Source organism: Micromys minutus (assembly GCF_963924665.1).
Source record: "Micromys minutus genome assembly, chromosome: 24".
NCBI lineage: Eukaryota > Metazoa > Chordata > Mammalia > Rodentia > Muridae > Micromys > Micromys minutus.
This window is the reverse complement of record NC_137959.1, coordinates 3,140,732-3,161,886: the sequence shown is the minus strand read 5'-3', so window position 1 is coordinate 3,161,886 and position 21,155 is coordinate 3,140,732. Positions and strand designations below refer to the sequence as shown.

The 21,155-nt window shown below is 45.2% G+C and overlaps 1 protein-coding gene across 1 annotated transcript in view; it reads left to right on the top strand.

Moving 5' to 3' along the window:
• Positions 1-21,155, top strand: part of EDNRA (endothelin receptor type A) — a 54,339-nt gene that overhangs the window by 18,105 nt on the left and 15,079 nt on the right. Inside the window, exon 3 of the mRNA XM_080937011.1 lies at positions 9,819-9,946. Within this exon, the coding sequence (XP_080793137.1) occupies positions 9,819-9,946 (128 nt within the window). The remainder of the gene's footprint in view (positions 1-9,818; positions 9,947-21,155) is intronic.

Sequence of the window (21,155 nt, the reverse complement as noted above, 5' to 3'; positions counted from 1 at the left end):
AACAGATAATACTATGGTTATATATGTATATATACATCCTACATGTCGATATGGGTAGGGTGACTATATGGAAGTCTCTTCCCAGGATTCCTAAAGCCAAGGGTTACTACACAAATTGCTCTGGCAACTGTGTCCCTAATAGTTGCACTTTCTTGCACTCCGCTAGAACGGGAAGGCCCCTGTCTCATCTTTTTTAAATGCCAAGGAAAACATGGGCATCGGCATTGCCACAGTGTGAGGGTCTCAGTTGGAATCCCCAGAACCCACATAAAAGCCAGGCACTGTGGCATACATCTGGAAGCTCGCTGCTCCCAGGATGAGTTGGGGGAGATAGGAAGATCTCCAGGACCTGTGAGCCCACCAGCCTGGCATACACAGCAGAAACACAACAAAGAAACCTTGTCTTAAACAGGATGTAAGACAAAAACTTGCTCTCTGAATTCTGAATTCCACATGTGAACTGTACCGTTCTCTCTCCCTCCCTCCCCCTACCTCCCTCTCTCTCTCTCTCTCTCTCTCTCTCTCTCTCTCTCTCTCACACACACACACACACACACACACACACACACACACACTAGTGTTGCTTGTAAAAAACATAGCAAAATGAGTTGGGATCATTTGGGGAACTACACTAGTCTTGGAACAAGGACCACGCCATTTACTTATGCTTATGCTTAGAACTAGAGAAGACACCAGCTCAAGAAAATCTAGTGTGACAGTAAACACGTCCTACTGTGGGGCAATTAGTGTTCCAAGACTGTGGATTCTACACTCTTATTTCAGAATTCCTTCACCTGAGAATTGTCAAATCCATTTGTCCTTGAACTAGATTATTATTGATTATTAGGAAAAGCATCTATGGCACACTTTCCAGCCTACCGCATACCATGAAATGTTTAAAATAGAACCAAGTTACTTCCATCTTCCTTGAAGAGATTGCTAATTTCAGGTTGAAACACTTTAGATAAAAATTAGGCTCCCTCCATCCCCCAATAATCTACTTTGTGAATTGTGACAACTATCTCCCAGTCAGTTGTCACTTGCATTTTTGTCAGAGATTAGTGAAAATCCCACAACTTTGAGTACCATGACTATCCTGACTCTGGGTCTCACTGAACTGAGCTAAGTGACAAGAAGCCTAATGTGCTGTGCCCTCCCTCAATGAGCTGTGCCCTCACCCAATGGGCTGTGCCCTCACCCAATGGGCTGTGCCTTCACCCAATGGGCTGTACCCTCACCCAGTGGGCTGTGCCCTCCCTCAATGAGCTGTGCCCTCACCCAATGGGCTGTACCCTCACCCCATGGGCTGTGCCTTCACCCAATGGGCTGTGCCCTCACCCAATAGGTTGTACCCTCACCCCATGGGCTGTGCTCTCCCCCAATAGGTTGTACCCTCACCCAATGGGTTGTACCCTCACCCCATGGGCTGTGCCTTCACCCAATGGGCTGTGCCCTCCCCCAATGGGTTTTACCCTCACCCAGTGGGCTGTAACCTCACCCAATGGGCTATGCCCTCCCCTAAATGGATTGTACCCTCACCCAGTAGGCTGTGCCCTCCCCTAAATGGGTTTTACCCTCACCCAGTGGGCTGTACCCTCACCCACTGGATACACTGAGGCCCAGAGCAAGCACAGAACTCAGGAAACAAAACGTGACAATGAAAAGCCTTCGGTCCCCATGCTGAGCCCTCTGCATCCATGAGCCCAGAGACTCAGCTGCCTTTTAAGCCACCTGTCCCCCTCATGGCCCACCTCAGACTGTCCTGTTGAAAGTTAGTGGGGGCTGGAGACTGTAGCCATATCAAAAAAGTGGTGACCACAAATTTTCAATTAAGACTGTAAGATCCTTTTTTTTTTTTTTTTTTTTTTTTACCGTAACAACAAAGAAAATAAAACATTGCCAAGGTAGTCATGTAATCTTGGAAGAGTTGTGTAGCATGTCTATCTGAGTGCTCTCATCGTTTAGAGTCTTGAGAGCCAGCAAGATGACTCAGTGGGTAAAGGCACTTCCCACCAAGCCCATGACCCCAACCTAACAACGGGAACCCGCATGGTGAAAGAAAGAACCAACTTCAGCAAGTTGTCTTCTGATAGACAGACCATAAATATACACCATGTACATACACACACACACACACACACACACCATAAACACACACATTACACACACACCAGACACACCCACACATCACACAAGCACACACCATAAACACACACATACTATACACTTGTATACACTCTCAGACATACAGAGATATACACAAATCAATAAAAATACAAATAAGAATAAGCATATTGATCTAGATTCATCTTCCCTAACTTTCTGGTCTCAGGACCCTTTTGTGTTCTTAGCAGTGGTTGAAGGGCTGGAGAGACGGCCCAGCCGTTAAAAGTGCTTGTTGCTCTTCCAGAGGACCTGAGTTCGGATCCCAGCACCCACCTCAGGCAGCTCACAACTGTCTGGAACTCCAGCTCCAGGGGCTCCAGGCCCCTTCTGGCCTCCTCAAGTACCTGCATACATGTGTGCACACTCACACGCAGACACACACATATAAACTAGTTTGTGACTATTGTTAAGTACCATACTACAGTAAAAGCTGGGAATTCAACCGAATACATGTGCATTAGTTCATAAAAAGGTAAAGTACCCATTAAATATTATGTTATTTTTACAGGGAAAATGGTGTTTCAAAACAAAAATACTGAATGAGAATAGCATTAATTTGAATTGTAATGAATCTCTTTAATGTGTAGCTTAATAAAATGCAAGTGAATTCTCCTGTTCCAGGTTGGATCTGCTGAATTTCATTCTTATGGTTTAAATGCACGATCATATCTGGCCTCCCACAGAGAAGTAGTTAGAGGAAAAAGAGAACATTGGTAACTTTTTCATATAATTATGACTATTTCTTGACATGTGAAGGCCACTGGTGTTTTTCAAAGATGAGTTCTGACTTTAGATCCTGGGATAAGCTCATTAACTTTCCACACACGATGCATTATAAATGGATCCTTAGAAGCACATGGCTGTGTAATGTCTGTTAGTTGGCAGAAAAAGTTTTAATTGATATATATCTTCTAAATGTTGGCCTACTTGAGATGTAGCATTAAAACATGCCTCCGCCACTACCATCACCAGCCTTTGTCGGCCAGAAGATTGGAAGATTCCCACTCTTCCTGGACTTGGAGAGCTCAGTGAGGTTGCACGTCCCTGACCTTGTTATTTCCCAATGATACAGATAAAACATGTCAAACCCATTTACAAAAGTAAAAACAGGTATACTCGCGTGCAACGGGTCCTTGACGAGGAGCCTGGCATTCATCACTGGAATTTTCTCTCAAGTCACTATAATATTTACACTGATGTCCCCATAGCCCACTGAGTCAATGTACTGAATGGTTCAGCTTTCCCTTCGAAAGTCGTAAAATAGGCTCCACACATCCAAAACATGTGTCTTCTGGCTCCATCTGTGGAATTTCCCAAGTTCTGACAACCTGGGTTCTTTGGGGAGAGGAGAAAACAGGAATAAAAGACTATCATAGTCCATGAGAAGGATTAAAAAGCAACTGAGGCAACAGGGTGAAGGGAGAGGACGACAGGCAGGCTGAGGGGTGAAACGGTGGATTCAGAGAAGCCTACTTCAATGGGACATGAAAATTATGTATAGTTTAAGAGCCTGGTGAGAATTTGGGTAGTGTCTGGGTTTTTTTTTTTTTTTTTTTTTTTTTTTTTTTTTTTTTTTTTGTTGTTGTTGTTGTTGTTGTTTTGGTTTGGTTGGTTTTTTTTTTTTTTTTTAACAAGCAGAGGAGAGGACCAAGACTCAAAGATTTCAGCTGGGGTTGGAGCTCAAAGCCAGGTTTCCACTGTCCTCCTCCCTCCGTGGTAAGAGGGATTTCTGTGGCTCTGATATTCTGGACGCTGCACATAGCTTTTAGCCACATTCCAGAAGCTTGACCAGGGGACATATTAAAACACATGTCACTTGCTCACAGTCACTTAGTACCAAGTCCTTTTGAGTTGTTTGTTCGAATTTATGCCTCTGCTTTTAGACCTCGAGATTGTATTCTCTAATGAACTTCTGTTTCTAGAAACGCAGAACCGCCTCCATCTTCTCCCCCAACACATGGGCCACAGCACCAGCGGCCTTCCTCCTCAGCACACACATGGTATCATGCTCCTTATACCGCACACAATGTCCTTACAGGCTCATTGTTTCCACAGACACACAAGATAATTGTGACCACATGACACACTCCACAATGGGAGCTAACTCGGGTTCTAAAGAATTTGCACATTAAATCAGCCGTGTGTTTCAAACATGCTGCTCAGCTTCCATTTTCCTGATTTCCATCGTTGTCGCTGATGATGACCTTTTCTACACTGGATCTCCGCGATCACAACCTTTAATCGTGAACTTGTGATGAAGACAACGTCTTCCATTAGGTTGTGCATGTGCCTACTTTCTGTCAAGAGCTCTGCTCACCTTTTATTCCGGCAGGTCACAGTCACAACAGGAAACCTTTTCTCTCTCCACAAAGACAAAGTCGGGGTCACTCTGCAACAGGAATCTGTTAACCCTCTAAATACTAATGCATGTATTAGCTGTATAGTACAACTCCAAAATGGACATCTGGGTTTTCTACTTTAAATTATACTCTTCCCATCCAGTGGTCTTGGGTTTTATGTCTGTAGAACTAACAAGCCTCAGGTCCTTTATTTCTGGATCCATTTCTTTGAATCCGTTATGCAAGGAAACTCTTGGGCTCCTCCTCGCAGTGCCTGAAACCGAGGGACTAGAACCCCACGGACACTCTATCCTCTAGGGAAAGAATTCCTCAAGCTCTCAGATTCTGTTCTGCACTTGATTGTTTTTGGTTTGTTTTTTAAACAGGGTCTCACTAAGTAGCCCTGGCTTTCCTAGAACTCACTCTGTAGACCAGGATGGCCTCAAACTCACAGAGATCTGCCTGTCTCTGCCTCCCAAGTGCTGGGTTAAAATGTGTGCCAACACTGGGTCTGTCTTTAAAAATTACCTTCTTTCTGTTCTGTTCTCTCCTCGCAGCTTTGCACCGTGGCAGTTTCATGGCCGATGAGGTTTATCTGAGGTGATTATTGCTAATTGAAAACTATTCTCTCTTCCCCTCAGTTTTTATTACTATCTATGTGTTTTAGATTCTAGAAATTGAAGGCCTTGGTCAAAACAAAACACAAAAACAACAAAAACAAAACCTGACACACTGAATATTCAAAAGTAAAGGATGTGGCAATTAGTTAAGAAAAAAGTTAAGCGGCGATTCCATGCTTTCCAACACAAGTGGGAGAAAGGAGGCACGTCCTTGGCGTCTTTGGACTGCAGGGCCAACAGTCACCCTGTGTGCTGACCCCACAGGACTCAGTAGTCCTATTGACCCCTTTAAGACATGAGCCACACACTGCAGATAACTCTCTTCTCTGCGGTTTCCACTGAGGAACAGGGCGTGTGCTGTGGCGTAAGCCTACGCGCTCTCTCTGCTAAGGTCCTGCTGAGAAGCTTAGAGCTTCGAGTGCCAAGGCTTCTACCTGTCTTCTAGACCGAGAATTCCTGGAGACGAAGGTCTCCTGTTTCTGGAGGGGCTGCTGCCTCCAGGACTGGACACCTGAGTAGTGTGTCTTACCATCTGCTCTAGCTTGGATCGTAAATGTACCTCAACGGCTTTAACGGCTAGTTTCCATGACACCCGTCACGTGGTAGAGCGTCTACAGTAAAGGTCTACTAGAAGTATGTTAGGCCACTGGGGACATGTCACAAAGAACACTGTGTGAGTTCTGTCCCCTCCTCTTCCTCTGTCTTTGAGTTATGACTTCCAGCAAGTGAGCAGCTTGCTTCAGCACACACATTCCCTGCTGTAAAGTGTCGCCTCACCTTAGGCCCAAAGGCAGTGTGGCTGAGCAGCCGCAGACCTCTGGAACCGTGGGCCACCACAAGCCTTTCTCTTTAAGTTGTTCTCTCAGATATTTTTCAGTGACAAAAACTAGCTGACCTCGGAGGGCAAAAGACAGAGTTAGCCATAGGTCATCCATGGCTACAGTTCACATTTCTAGACCTTTCCCATGCTAAGCTCTCTGTGCATCATCCCCAATGCTACTTGTGACGACTAACCATCTGAGGCGGCTGCCATAGCGTTCATTATGTGTAGAGGAAGAAGACAGAAGAGTAAGCCAGGGTCCCTGAGTCATGGGTCAGAAACATGACGCAGGTCAGATCAGGTCATGAAGCTTCCTCTATCCCCTGCGTCACTGAGAGCGCACACAGTCAGACCAAAACAGTTGTGCTCCTTCTCTGAAGGTCACATACTACAAGTTCTTGGCCTGTTCATGAGGCAGGAGGAGACTGACCAAAAAAAAAAAAAAAACTGAAGATGACCCGGAAGCCGGGTTCCGTTGCATTTGGAAGCTCCGCCTTAGTCCTTGAGCAATTAAAGCATAGTGGAGCGGCAGAACCCATCCGTCCCCGTCAGCAGAAGGATTGACTTTTTAACATCTACTGGAGATCTGCAGTAGCCAGAACTCATGGTCTCACTAAAGGCCCTGTCCTGAGTGTCTCGGGCTTTATAATCACCTTTTCCTGCACCGGTGGAGGTGTATTCTCCTTGTCTACAACTTGTGTATCCCAACTCCTCCCCAGTAATGGAGGGGGAGAGTAACAGAACAAGGTGGGGAGGGGAGGGGAGGGAAGAGGAGAGGAGGTAGGAGGAGAGGGGAGGGGAGGGGAAGTAGGAGAGGGAGGAAGGAGAGGAGAGAGGAGGGAAGGGGAGGGGAAGGAAGGGGGAGGGGAGGGGAGGGAGAGGGGAGGGGAGGGGAGGGGAGGGGAGGGAAGAGGAGAGGAGGTAGGAGGAGAGGGAAGGGGAGGGGAAGAGAGAAGAGGAGAGGAGGGGAGGGGAGGGAAAGTAGGAGAGGGAGGAAGGAGAGGAGAGGAGGGGAGGGGAGGGGAAGTAGGAGAGGGAGGAAGGAGAGGAGAGGGGAGGGAAGGGGAGGGGAGGGAAAGGGGAGGGGAGGGGAGGGAAGGGAAGGGGAGGGGAGGGGAAGGAAGGGGGAGGGGAGGGGAGGGGAGGGGAGGGGAAGGAAGGGGGAGGGGAGGGGAGGGGAGGGGAGGGTGTAGAGTAGGAGAAATATCAGAACTTCACTCTTTGAAGACTGGTGCCTATCTGGTTCCAAGTGACCCACAATCATGCATGTCTTAGGGTAGAGAACATTCTTTAAACGTTGAGGTTTTTAGCTACTGCAGACTATATTCGTAAATCCTTCATTCCTGTCTGGGATGGATGGAGTGAGACAAAAGGGAAACGGAAAAATCGCTCAGCCTTGGAAGAAGTCATGGAGGGAATCAGGACAAAGAAAAGCCTGCTGCTGGTTCTCTGTGTACGGTTTTAAGATGTGGGGACAAGGACAGAAACAATGTGGGCATGATGAGAGTAAGAAGCTGCAGAGGCTGACAACGGGAACAGGAGAGCACTGGCAGGGAGTCCCATTTCCCACTGTTGTCATCAAAGTCGTACGGAAATGGTGCACACCTTCCAACTTGGGTTTACAATTTATGGCAAACCAAAATAACAATTACGACGTGTGTTCCGATGACAGGATTGTCACATTGTCCTGCATGAGCCCCCAAGTGCCCATACCAACACTGTGGCAGGTATGAGACCACACCCATTCGAAGAGCACGGAAACAAAGGGCTCAGACAGGTTAGGTAGCTTACCCTAGGTCACACAGCGATATGTATCCTCTTCAGCCTGTCCTGGATTTAGGGGATGAATAAGGAGCTTCAAGCCAGTGAGGCCCAGACACTAGAGTTCTTACTGTTTTGAAGCCTCTCTGTTGACGTCCTTAGGGCAGTGAGGGAAATGAGGTGTGAGGTACGCAAGCTGCCCAGCCCCAAACTGTTATGACGGGCTCTCCCTCGTGGATGGGTTGCGTGCTCGGTTAGTTGGTTTGGGTTTTCGTTTGTTTGTTTCCTGCTCATCCAGCTCTTACTCTCCTTGTTCATGGCTCCTCTAGAGCAACGATCCTCAAAGCAGCATCAGAGCCTCTAGCGGTTTGTAAGGCAAAGTCACAAGCTCTGGAGACACAATAGAACAGTGGTTGTTGTCAGGAGCCCTCCTGGTGCCTCTGGTGGTGCTGCGGTCAGTGGATGCTCCCCGCCCCCACCCATCTTCTCTTCCCACATCTGCCCTCACTCTGAAGATTCTGGTGGAGTCTCAGGGATGGCATATTTCAATCTCATCAGCATATTAGGGGATATTAGCCTTGAAAGATGTTAGCAACAGCCTTAGCCTCTACTCCCCAGAAGCCAGGAACATCCCTCCTCGTCCTTAATACCCAGAAGATTCTAATACTGTAACACATCCCCAGGAAACACATGACCCCTGGCTGATCAGAAAAGGATTATGGGTTATGCCCTAAATGCTGGATTTTTCTCTAGCTCCCTTAATAATCCTTATTCTCTGAAGTGTTTCTGCTGGTGATCAGCTTGGCTTTGCAACAAGCTAAAGAATAAAACCTAAGCATATAGCATTGAATACAAGTAATAATAAGTCAACCTGTAACAGAGACTTAGTGTCCGTACAATGAATGGAAATCACTAAGGCATAATTCCACATCATCCCACCAGTTCTAGACTTTCCCTTACTTTCTGGCTCTCAGGCATAGTCCAGAAAAGCAGCACAAACTGGCTTCATGCCTGGTGAATGAGATACCACTTTGCACAAAAATACAATATACAGACGTGAACAGGAAAGGAGCTTGGGGATGTAACAATTCTGAAAGCAGGCCTGGTGCACGTTTGCAGATAAATCTGTGTCCGGCAGGTTTGAGAGACAGCCCATTGGTTTGTGACGCTGGCTGGACACAATCCAAGTCAACCACATGGACTCGAGTGTCCACTTCTGCATCTCATTAGCATACCCTGTCACTGCAGAGCAAGGCAAACGTCCCTCACTGACATGGCAGTCCTCCCTTGTCTCCAGTGCCCCTCTGAACTCCTGACAAAGAGGAGATGGATGAGGCTTTCCCTGTGGACATGTGTCCTCCCCAGCCCTTGCCTGGACCTCTTAGGATACTATGCACCCCTCATCCAAAGCAGAGTTTGTGGCAGACAGCCAGCTTTGCACCCTCGGCTACCACTTCCTGGAAATGCAACTTTGGAACACTAATCACGTGGAAATAATAAATAAATCGTGGCCTCTCTCTCTCTCTCTCTCTCTCTCTCTCTCTCTCTCTCTCTCTCTCTCTCTCTCTCTCTCTCTCTCTCTCATAAAGAAAAACATTTCACTGAGGCCGGCTTACACTTCATAGGCTTCGCTCATTACTGTTATAGCAAGAAGCATGACAGCAGGTAAAGGGGCTGAGAATTCTACAGCTGGAGCACCAGGCATCAGGAAGAGACTGGGAGCCACAATGGGAGTACCTTGAGCATAGGAGACCTAAAGTCCACCCCACAGTGACACACTTCCTCCAACAGTGCCACAACTTCTAATAGTGTCACTCTTTATGGGCTGAGCATTAGAGTCTAAGAGTCTATGTAGGTCATTCTTTTCTTTTATTGGATATTCTCTGTGTTTACATTTCAAATGTTATGCCCTTCCCCCAATCCCATTCCCCTCCTCCTCCCATTGCCTCCATGAAGTTGCTCCCTCTCCCAACCACCTTTGAAAAGGTTCTTCGAAAACCTATTCAGAAGCAGGGTGGGGCCTTGAAAGGGCCACGTGTTCACACTGGGGATACAAGCGGGCTGCACACTGGGCTTGCCTCTCCCCTTCTTACTCCCATCTCTTCTTTGCAGCTATTGGCGGGGCGCTGGCCTTTTGACCACAATGATTTCGGAGTGTTTCTCTGCAAGCTGTTCCCCTTCCTGCAGAAGTCCTCCGTGGGCATCACCGTCTTGAATCTCTGCGCTCTCAGTGTGGACAGGTAACGTGGCTCTTTCCTGTGCTCTTTAGGGGGGTAAGACTTTAAAAGTCTGGCCCCTGACCCTGTGTTTAGAATTGCTCTTCACATTCGCTAACTAGTATTGATCTGAGATTTCCATAGTATGCACCTTAGCCCATGTGGCCAATGATACCCATCTGGCCCCCTTAAAGGGACAAAATAATTAAATGATTGAGTAAACTTGATGAAAGCAAGAGACCTAGAATATACAAATCTTTTGTTTCACACTGGTATTGTTGTTTTATTAAAAAAAGGAAAATGTCATTGAGTTACACTTCAAATGCTTGAGCCAAGCAATACATGTAAAAAGTTATGTTTTCCACTACACCTCCTTAAATGCCTAAAATGTTCCATATTTTTCAAAAGAGGCGAACAAAAATAAATAATGGTATGGAGTTCTGAAAGACCCACAATCCTTACAAATAACTTTGAGAGCTTCCTAACGTGAGTGTCGCAGCCCCGTGTGGGTGGGTGCTGGGGCAAAGTGACAGTAACTATGACAGCAAGAGAAGCAGGAAACGTTTCTGAGCATCTGACGGTGGTCTTCTGCGGGCTCACCCGGAGCTCCGCGTAGCTTGGCTGCAGCCTTGGTTCTGAACCTACAGCAGAACTGTACAGGATGCTTGTTCAAGTTCTCGCACAGCGGGGCTTTACATTGACGTGAGTTTCATTTTAAAACATCTTTCAATGAACTGGGATTAGAATAAACTTTCCAACAATTTCTGAAATGGCTCTAAACATCTTGCCATTCGTACTAAGTATCGTGCAAGGACATTGACAATTATAAAGTCAAAAATTAGTCACTTCCGAAAACCATTGAAGACAGTCCACACGGTACAATATCAAAGTCAGCTAAGATGCTTTAAAATACATTTTTTATTTTATTTTACATAGGTGAGTGCAGGTGCCCACAGAGGCCAAAGAGGGCATGAGATTCCTTGTAGCTGGAGTTAACAGGTGCCCAACATGGGTGCTGAGAACGGAACTTAGGTTTTTTGCAAGAGCAACAAACGTTCTTAACCTCTGAGCCATCTCCAGCCCCAAAGACCGTGTTCTTTATGTAAAAATGAACAAGAATTTTCATGTCATTAGTATATAATTTCACATTCATTTTTAACAGATGATAGAAGCTGAGCCAGTGAAATGATACAATAGGTAAAAACCGCCACACCAGCCTGACATGAGCTCAAGGTTCGAAACTCATGTAAAGTGAAAGTAGAGAGCCGGGCCCACAAAACTGACCTTTGACCTTGACCCATGCACTGTGACATGCCCACCTCTCAGTCTATGTCCAGGGGTCCAACTGCTCTGGCTCTGTGGACACCTGCACATATGCCCACAGCATAATTAAAAGTAATTTTTACAAAGCTTGGAGGTAGAGATGGCTTGGGAGGTAGAGCACTGGTTGCTCTCACAGAGGACCTGGGCAAGGTTCCCAGAACCCACATGGCAGCTCACACCATCTGTAACTCCAGTCCCCGGTCCAACACTTCCTTAGGCATTCAGGAACACACAGTGGACAAGCATGCAGGCAGAACACCACACACACTAAATAAAATGATTTTGTTTTTTAATTCTCAAGCTCAAAGGGTCACTAATGGAAAAGTTTTTAAGAAACCCTTTTAAAAAATAGACCAAATTTAAGGCCAGCATGGTGGCACTTGGGAAACAGAGGCAAGCAGATCTCTGAGTTTGAAACTAGCCTGGTCTACAGAGTAAGTTCCAGGACAGCCAGGGCTACACAGAGAAACAAGAGATCTGACTGTATAATGTCACTTGCAACTTCTAACATTATATATAGATACATATATCTATATCTAATAATTATATAGTATAATTATTATAAGGAATCAAAGTCAGAATGTTACAGCACATTCTGTTACGGGGAGACACTCACCCTCATAAGGAACAGCTAAGTGCTGTGGATACTTGGCTATGATTTACAGTTTTCAAAAAAAAAGTTTTGCTGTGTTTAGACATCATAACACATTAGTTGTTATAAATTGCAATGGTGTCTTTTTAGAAAAAACCACATGGCTCTAATGCCTGAAACACGAAATGAATGAAATGTTTCAGACTATTATTTGAAATAAAAATACTTGCCAAAACTAAAACACAAAAGATAATTTTATCAACAGTTTAAAATACAGTGATGTGATCACTTAAAATGTCCACATTTCAGTGTTAAATGCAAAGATTAGAAATGACTTCACTGTCTATTAGGATCTGCAGCCATCTGTTGAGAAACAAACCGTGAATGAGTTGCTTTGACCTAAGTCGGATGCTGAGGACTGCTGCGTGAAGTCAGGGAGATGTGGCCCGAGGTGAGACCGACAGGCTCATGCCAGGGCCGAGGTTAATTCCCTGTAGTAGAGAAATGGAAACCCAGCATCAGAGGCCACTACAGAGGTCCCACCACTGGACCGAACAGTAGATCCGGTGTGTTGGCCATTTCCCTAAGAAGCTGTGCAAGCACCAACAGGCTGATTTGAGTCACCAGGAAATCTTCACTGCTGTTCCCCACATAAGCACCAATATAACTTCTTCCTTCATCTAAGTGATGTGTTTTAAAGCATTGGTGGGGCTATGGTAGGCATGGCTGCCTCCTAGTGTGGTCTAAGATCTGAAAAGGAGAGCTTCTCAATGGTACTTCTAACACCACGGATAGAGAGATCTGTTCTCATTACACTGTTTGATTAAAATGCTTAAAATAAGTCTAAAAGTTTTATTTTAAAAGTGAGGAAAAGAAATAAGAAAAAAATCAACATGTTATTTCCATGTACCTTGTTAGATGTTTAAAAGCTACAGTGTGAGGGGTGGGGGGCACCCTCATAGAAGCAGAGGGAGGGGGATGGGATTGGAGTTCTATGAAGGGGAAACCAGGAAAGGGAATAGCATTTGAAATGTAAATAAAATATATCCAATAAAAGAAAAGAGCTACCATGTCTCATCAATATAATAAGAGAAAGAGTTAGGGTTAGACAGGGTTAGAGTTAGCATTAGGGTTAAGAGATATTCTGACACATCATTGGGCGTTAGAGTACACAGAAATGTAATGCTCATATCACTGGACAAAGTGGAAGTACTGAGTCATTTCTAAGTAGTGCTATTTAGCTCTCTCGTGGGAAAAGTTAGAAAGTCTTACTTTACAATAGTAAAATATACAATTATCATTTATTTAAGAACCAGACTCATTATTGTGTATAGATAATATTTTACAGATAGGAAAGTTGAGGTTTAAAAGTTTATCAAGTCCATAAAACTATGAAACTAGGAGCCCGTAATCAAATGGGCCATCTTTATTGTTAACCACTATACTCAAACATGCAAAAGCGCAACCCACAAAGTAATAGAAGAAAAGAGTACATTTTGCTCTCTGAAATGAAGAACTTTCTCAGAGACTGGAAAGAAGGCTTCAAGGTTAAGAGGACACACTGCTCTTGCAAAGGACTGGTTTTACTTCCCAGAACCCACATGGTGGACCACAACCTGTAGTTCCAGCTGCAGAAAATTTGATGTTCTTCTCTTCTGGCACCTGCATGTATGTGGTGCACATAAACTCACATGTCATACACATGTGTATAAAACATATATAAGTAACTCTTTACAAAGAAAAGAAACCTCTGAACTTAAAAGATAAATAAACCCTAGCCCTCCAAGAGGCTCCACCCAGCAGCCAATAGAAATAAATGCAAAGACCTACAGCCAAACATTAGACCAAGCTCAGAAAGTCTCGTAGAAGTTGGGGTAATGTTCGAGGGACCCAAGGAGAACAGGACTTCACAAGAAGAATGACAGAGTCAACTAACCTGGACCCTTGGGACTCCCAGAGACTGAACCAACAACCAAAGATCGAGCCTGGAACTGGACCTGGGTTCCCCATCCCCACAGCTCAGTCTTCTGTGGGGGCTGTCCCTGATCTGTCGCCTGCTTATAGATCCTGTTTTCCAAACTGGCCTCAGTGGGAGAGGTTAGGTCCACTCCTACAGTGACTTGATGTGCCAGAAGGGGTAGTACCCATGGTTGGGGAGCTTCCCCTTCTTCTCTGAGGAGAATAGGGAAAAAAAGAGAGAGGATCTGTGTGAGGGGGTACTGGACTGAGAGGGGTTTATTGGAATGTAAAGTGAAAAAATACATTTTCTTAAAGAAGACAAAAATAATAGAAAATATGAGCGTGATCACAAATATATTTTAAGAGGTAAAATTCAGACCAAGCATTCATAACATTTTTAAACAAATAAGGCAATATCTTAGCTACTCAATGTCCACCACCAGTGACACACCTCTGCCATCAAAGACATGCCTCCTAATCCTTCCCAAACAGTTCAACTAGGGACTAAGCATGTACAAACATGAATATATGGGATCACTCCCATCCAAGCCACCACAGACAATAAGGCAACAGGTCTCCAAGCTAAAGGGAAACCCGCTCCACTACAGACCTAGCCAAGGCTGTGCCTTCTGGGTTGTTTCCTAATCTCGAAAGCCTTCTTCCTGAGCTTCAGTCTACCCAGCATGGAAAGGGGGTGCTGAGCTCACAACTCCTCTCTCTTGTGTATGGTACTCTGCCCAGAGCCCCTCCTCTCTTCATCCCATTCATGAATTACATGATTCATGTTAGCCTCAAGTCCCAAATAAAATGCCATTCTTCATTTAGAATAGAGAAAAATAATAATAATAATAATGCCAAGAATGATTTCATTCAGATGTGGTCTGACTTTTAAGTCAAGGAGATGAGCCATTTTAAAATGCCATTTTGCTAATATGGCCTTCATCCAGGAGAGTCCTCCTTAGGAAAAAACTCACAGTCCTTTGTTGGTGGCCTTTACCCTTGCATTTCATTTGATTCTGACTTTGATTTTGAGGATCCACACTGGGGGGAACAGATTTGACATTTATATTTCAAAAGTTTTCATACTGGAGAATGAACCACATTCACACACAATTTCTTTAGAATTTTTTAAAGATCATTTTTAAGTGTGTGCATGTGTGTGTGGGCACATGTGTGCCTTGTGAGTGCATGTGTATTGTGTGTTTGTGTGTGTGTGTATGTGTGTGCATGTGTATTGTGTGTGTGTTTGTGTGTGTGTGTGTATGTGTGTGTGTGCATGTGTATTGTGTGTGTGTGTGTGTGTGTGTGTATACCAAGCAGGCCAGAGCACAGCAGCCCTTGGAGCTGGAGTTGCTGGCAGTTGTGAGACACCTGACATAGGTGCTGGGAACTAAACCTGTGCCTTCTTAACTCTTAAGTGCTCTAATCCTTACAGTTAATCACCACACATACGACATCATCAGCTTTGAGCCTTCACATGATCTCACTATATTCTACTGGAGGGAAGAGCTGCTTTTATTTTAATGTGACGGCAGTAATAAGGGGGAGTCTAGAGTCCTTTAAAAACAATTTTTAGTTTTTAAAACCATATTTTTCTTGTCTGAACCAGATTACCACCCAGGAAGAGTTGCCATGGTACTTTAATGATATTTTAAAAATATGATAATCATCTTTGGTTTTGGAGCTGTCCTGAGAGAAAGCATATGTTTAGGCACTTTTAAATTTCTTCTCTAATTACTTACTGAAATGCAGAATGCAATAAAACCAAAGAGAAGTCCCAGCTTCCTTGCTGTGGCACTGAGACGATAAACAAGCTTGTCAGAGAGTCACAGTCTACACCTGGTTGATGAGCCGGCATTGCTCAACTCGATTCGCCTCAGCTTAACCCTTTAGCAAAAGGGTTATTTCTCCTCAAGTTTAACTATTATTTATTTACCTTAGATATATGTTCTTATTCTCTTATGAGAAAGATAGGAGAAAGTTTTCAGAAGTAGAGAAAGAAATTTCAAAACAAGTTTTGGCTTCTGCCCAGCTTTATCAGTAAACTTTATAATGCTAAAGTTAAGTATGCTTTTACAAGGGATGAACTTTTCCCAGGAAAACGATGAATAATCAACCGTTACCAGCCATAAAATGGTTTTTTTTCTTTCAGCTGTGATGAGTTTCAAATGTTACTTTTACTTTGGAGAAGAAGGCGATTGAATGCTGCTCTTTGTGAAGTTAATAGTCTTGTTTAAAGCAGGAGAGATGACAGGGTCATGCTATAAACAAGCCCGGTACAGGTCCAACTTGTAGTTAGAAGATGTCTGGGGAACGAGCCTATAAAAAGATAAAACTCTCTTAACGACTCTTCCAGAGCAGCATATAATTAGATACCTGGAAGCGCTGCAAAGTTCCATTAGGACGCAGCTTCTCTCTGTGCGCCTCGAGCTTCAGACATGATGCCGGCAGCTCCGATAATCTCAGAGACGGAGCCTAGGTCCAGAAGGGTAAGGTGGTTTTCTGAGGTGCACCCCTTCAGATTTGGACATGGTCTCTCCTGGTTCTGTGTGTGGTTTCCCACTGCTGTGTAAGAAGACGGAAGGCACAAGAGTGGTCGAGCTGAATAGTCACACTCGGGGGCTGGGGCAACTCAGCATCCTTTTGGGTCTGTTCCCCGCAGCACACACTTAATCATCCTTTATCTTGCTCTGCTGTCAGGATCAGGCAACTGGTTAGTTTTGCTAACCCCGCTTCCCTTTGATAACCAGATGCCCTCAAACTGGGCCGTTTAAAATAACCATTTTATCAGATCTCACTATGTTATGGCTCTGGAATTTGGCCACTTCTGCGTCCTGTCACTTCGGCTGGGTTCTCTAGTAGCTAGCAGCTGACACTGAGTTTGCCTCAAGTCCCCAGCTCACCGGTCCAGCCCTTGGCAGGGTCAACTGGAAGGCTCGGCCTCTCAGCCTGGCAGGACCGTGGTGCCAGTTTATCACATGCCGTTCCTGGAACAGGCAAAGCCAATGTCAGAACCAGCCACAGAAGTGCTCACATTTGTGTCCCGAGTGGTTTCTTGTGATAAGTCTCTCTGATAGGACTTTCCCTCCAAACCTCTGGGTGGCAATGGTTTTTCCATCATGTAAAGATATAAATCAGAACTAACCGTCACAAATGACCAGTTGCTCTTAATGAAAGGCAGCAGAGGCGCCTCTTTCCGTTCTTGAAGTAGCAATGTTGAAGAAAAACTGATGGGTTGTGCTGTGAGTGAACATCTGTCTAGGCACTTCCTAGATACTGCATTTTAAATCACATGATCCAGCATGCTAAAACACAACTGTCATGCAGCTGGCCAGGAGCCTGAGGCAGGAGGATCACAGAAGTTAGGGGCTGGAGTGAGTCTCAGCCAGGCTGGACTGCACACTGAGGCAGTGTCCCCAGAGTGAATGGCTTTGCCTGCCTCTCATTCCCTTAATTTAACAATGCTACTGCTAATAACTCATCCAGGAAAGTGGCTCCCGACGAGGAAAAGAATCTCTGCATACACACATGTTCTTCACTCCTGACATGCTAAACATGAGTCATGAGAGAGTGAGATCCATACGATGCCATCACGTGCAGCCATTAAACTACAACCGCCACGTCTGTGGGGCAGTGGTCACACACTAACTGACATAAGGACATGTCCAAACTATGCTTAAGGTGACAGCAACGGCCACCGGTGGTAATCCCAGCACTCAGGAGATAGAGGTAGATTGTCTGCAAGTTCAAGGACAGCCTGGTCTCCAGAGGGAGTTCAAGAACAGCCTGGTCTCCAGAGGGAGTTCAAGGACAGCCTGGTCTCCAGAGGGAGTTCAAGGACAGCCTGGTCTACAGAGGGAGTTCAAGGACAGCCTGGTCTACAGAGGGAGTTCAAGGACAGCCTGGTCTCCAGAGGGAGTTCAAGGACAGCCAGAGCTACACAGAGAAATCTTGTCTCAAGCAACAACAACAACCACCAATAATAATAATAATAATAATAATAATAATAATAATAATAATAACAACAACAACAACAATGGGCAAAGAATTTTAAAAGTAAAAAAAGATTTTATTGACATGACATCTTTTTAATTTAATTTTATTTTATAATGTTTTTAGGTTTGTTCAGCTATAAAGTTTATATAATGTAATTATAGCTGTCTCCAGCCTTACCTTCAAAATTCAACACACAAGCTGGACACAGTAAAGCATATTTTTAATCCCAGCACTCAGGAGGCAGAGACAGGAAAACCTCTGTGAGTTTGAGGCTAGCCTGGTCTATGTGGAAAGTTCCAAGACAGCCAGGGCTACATCAGGATCCTGTCTCATAGAAAACAGTTGTAACAGCAATAAAAATAATAGCAATAATTAGCATATATGCAGGAAATCCCTCCAGCCTTGAAAACACTTTTTAAATGTACCCATAGGCTTGCACTACAGCAAACAACTTCACGTTAGTAAAAGAGAGTCTCCTCCTCTGTTCTGCTGTGTCACATGGCAGGGCACAGGGTGCCACAGTGGGAAGGCCCCACAGTGAGTCAGCAGACCTAACACCCGGCCCAGGCTCTGGCATTCACTGGAGACTGGTGTGGGCTGTGGTAATAACCAGCCCTTTCTGGTTCTTTGGGTTCCCATATTGAATAGAAGAGCAGAAGTCAACATCTCAGAGGTCCCTCCTTGTTTTAAAATTATTTGATTCTATGCTTCAAAGGGGGTGGGGGTGGTGTTAGCTTTGGTGCGTGTGACCTAATCCAGGGCTAGCCTGAGAAGAGGGAAATATTCACAATGTAAATTGCTTTGTCCAGTGAAGTAAAACAGTGCACAGTAAGGAAGAAAAGCCATGGCAGGAGACGGGAGCGGCCCTTCCTTCAGCAGGCGGCTCTCTGTCCACGACTGGAGACACTCAGAGTGCATGACTACATGCTGGTGGTGTTCTCAGTATAAGGGTTGGCATAGACAACCAACAAAACACATGAAGAAAAAACATGGTTGTTCCCTGTGATGATTTGAGTATGCTTGGCCCATGGGAAGTGACATTATTAGGAGGTGTGGCTTATTGGAGGAGGTGTGGCCTTGTGAGAGGAAGTGTGTCACTGTGGAGGCGGGACTTTGAGGTCTCAAATATATTTTCAAGTCTGGCCGATGTAACAACCCCCTTCTGCTGCCTTTGGATGAAAATGTAGAACTCTGGTTCCTCCGGCACCGTGTCTGCCTGCGCTCTGCCACGCTTCCCACCATGACGATGTGGATAAACTCTGAAACTGTAACCAGCCCCAGTTTCCCTTATAAGAGTTGCCATGGTGTCTGCTCACAGCAGTGAACCCTGAGACAGTCCCGCCATGATAAAATAATAAAGAAGAAATTACATGTAAACGGATATCAGGCAAAGGACTCGGAAATTTTTAAGTAGGTTCCATAAAAAAGTCAACTGAGCTGGGGGTGGTGGCACTTCTCTGTGATCCTAGCACCCAGAAGGAAAATGTAGAGAGTCACAAATCCAGGCCAGCTTTGTCGGTGTTTGTTCCAGGCTAGCCTTGGGTGCACAGTGAAAACTAAGTTTAAATTTAAAAAATATATATTTTTAAGATACAAGTGAGTAAAGACCTGAGAGCAAGTAAAGGGAGAGAGCAAGCAGTTGTGAGGTCCCTGGTGGTTGTCTGGGGGGTGGGAGGGGTGCAGTAAAGGTTCGATCTAGTGGGTTCGTTCCCATTGCTGGGCCGAGGAAGCCTGTTTCAAGACAGGGTGGGCACAGACAGCGGTTAGAAAACCATCAAACATAACTTAGGCAGTGTGAGGGGGAGGAGCACCCTTGGGGAGGAGTGAGCACCCTGGGGGTGGGGGGCGTGATCACTCTCGGGGTGTTTTGTTGAGGGTTCGGTGTTTTGTTTTGTTTTGTTTTGAGACAAAAAAAAGTCTCTCTATCTAGTACTGAAACGTGATATGTAAACCAGGATGACTTCAAACTCATAAAGCCCCTCCTGCCTCTGACTCCTGAGTACTGGCCTTAAAAGCCTGCACCACTGTTCCAGGAGTGAGTCCCTTTGACGGAAGACGTTAGAAGGTTTGCAGGAGGACTGAGAGTGTGGTGGAAGAAGAGCAAAGCTAAGTGTGGGGCCACGGCGGTAGGAACAGGTTCAGGGCCGCTTTGGGCTGTTTGGATGCTCCGTGAATGCCCAGTGGGACTCTCAAGTTGGCAACTACCTATTCAAGTCCAACGTTTGAGGTGGGTTCCAAGCTAGAACTATGAGTTTGAGAGTCATCAACATATAAGTGGTTTAAATGGCACTAAGTCCGTAGGATGGAGGAGATCATCCTAAGTTCCAAAGACTGGCACCTGGAGAAGTCCAGTTCTGGGCATTTGGGAATGGAATGGGTCCAGCTAAGGCGATGAGGAGTGACCAGGGGGATATGGAGGCAGCCGTGTGTTGGAACATTCAACAGGAAAGATCAGTTGGTGGTAATATGAATACTGAGGTGTCTTTCAGACACACACATCAATTAGGCTGCTCAACAGTAAGAACAGTATGTGTGTGTGTGTGTGTGTGTGTGTGTGTGGTGTGTGTGTGTGTGAGTGTGTGTGTGAGTGTGTGTGTGTGTGAGTGTGTGTGTGTGAGTGTGTGTGTGGTGTGTGTGTGTGAGTGTGTGTGTGTGTGTGAGTGAGTGTGTGTGTGTGAGTGTGTGTGTGTGAGTGTGTGAGTGTGTGTGTGTGAGTGTGTGTTCGAGTGTGTGTGTGCATGAATGTGTGTGTATGTGTGCACGTGTGTGCGTGCCAGTCAGACTTACTCATGATACCATGAAATGAAGTTGACTTATAAACATCCATCACGTTGTCCCACTTCGGCCATCTGCTGCTTCCCTGGGTACCAGACAAGGCACCTGGCTTCTTGTGGGTGAAGGTGTTCTGTTTAAATCGCCTAGCTGAGGTAGGAAGGGGGAAGCGGCGGATGCCACTTGGCTGGCAGTCCTGATACAGACATCCAGTCTCCACTCCAGCTTTTACTGGCTGCCAGATCAATAAGCCACAAAGAAGAGAAAATAGAGCACCAATCAAAATAAGCACCAATCTTTATCTTACTGTAAAAAAAAAAAAAAACATGAATTTTAGGACAGAGTTTATGCCATAACAAGAGGTTTTCATGGTCTGTTCGAAGAGCTGTGTTTTATTCCGTTCTGAACAAACCCGGGTTTTTTCCAAACCTTCTTATGCACCAAATCCTTCTTACCCTAAAACGTTTTGCAAACCAGTTCTCCAGCAGACTGAGATGTGCGTATGTCACGTGGACCATCGTTCTATACAATATATATATACTGTACAGGAGTTTGTAGGTTCTAATCTATAAGCAAATCTGAAAAAGAGTA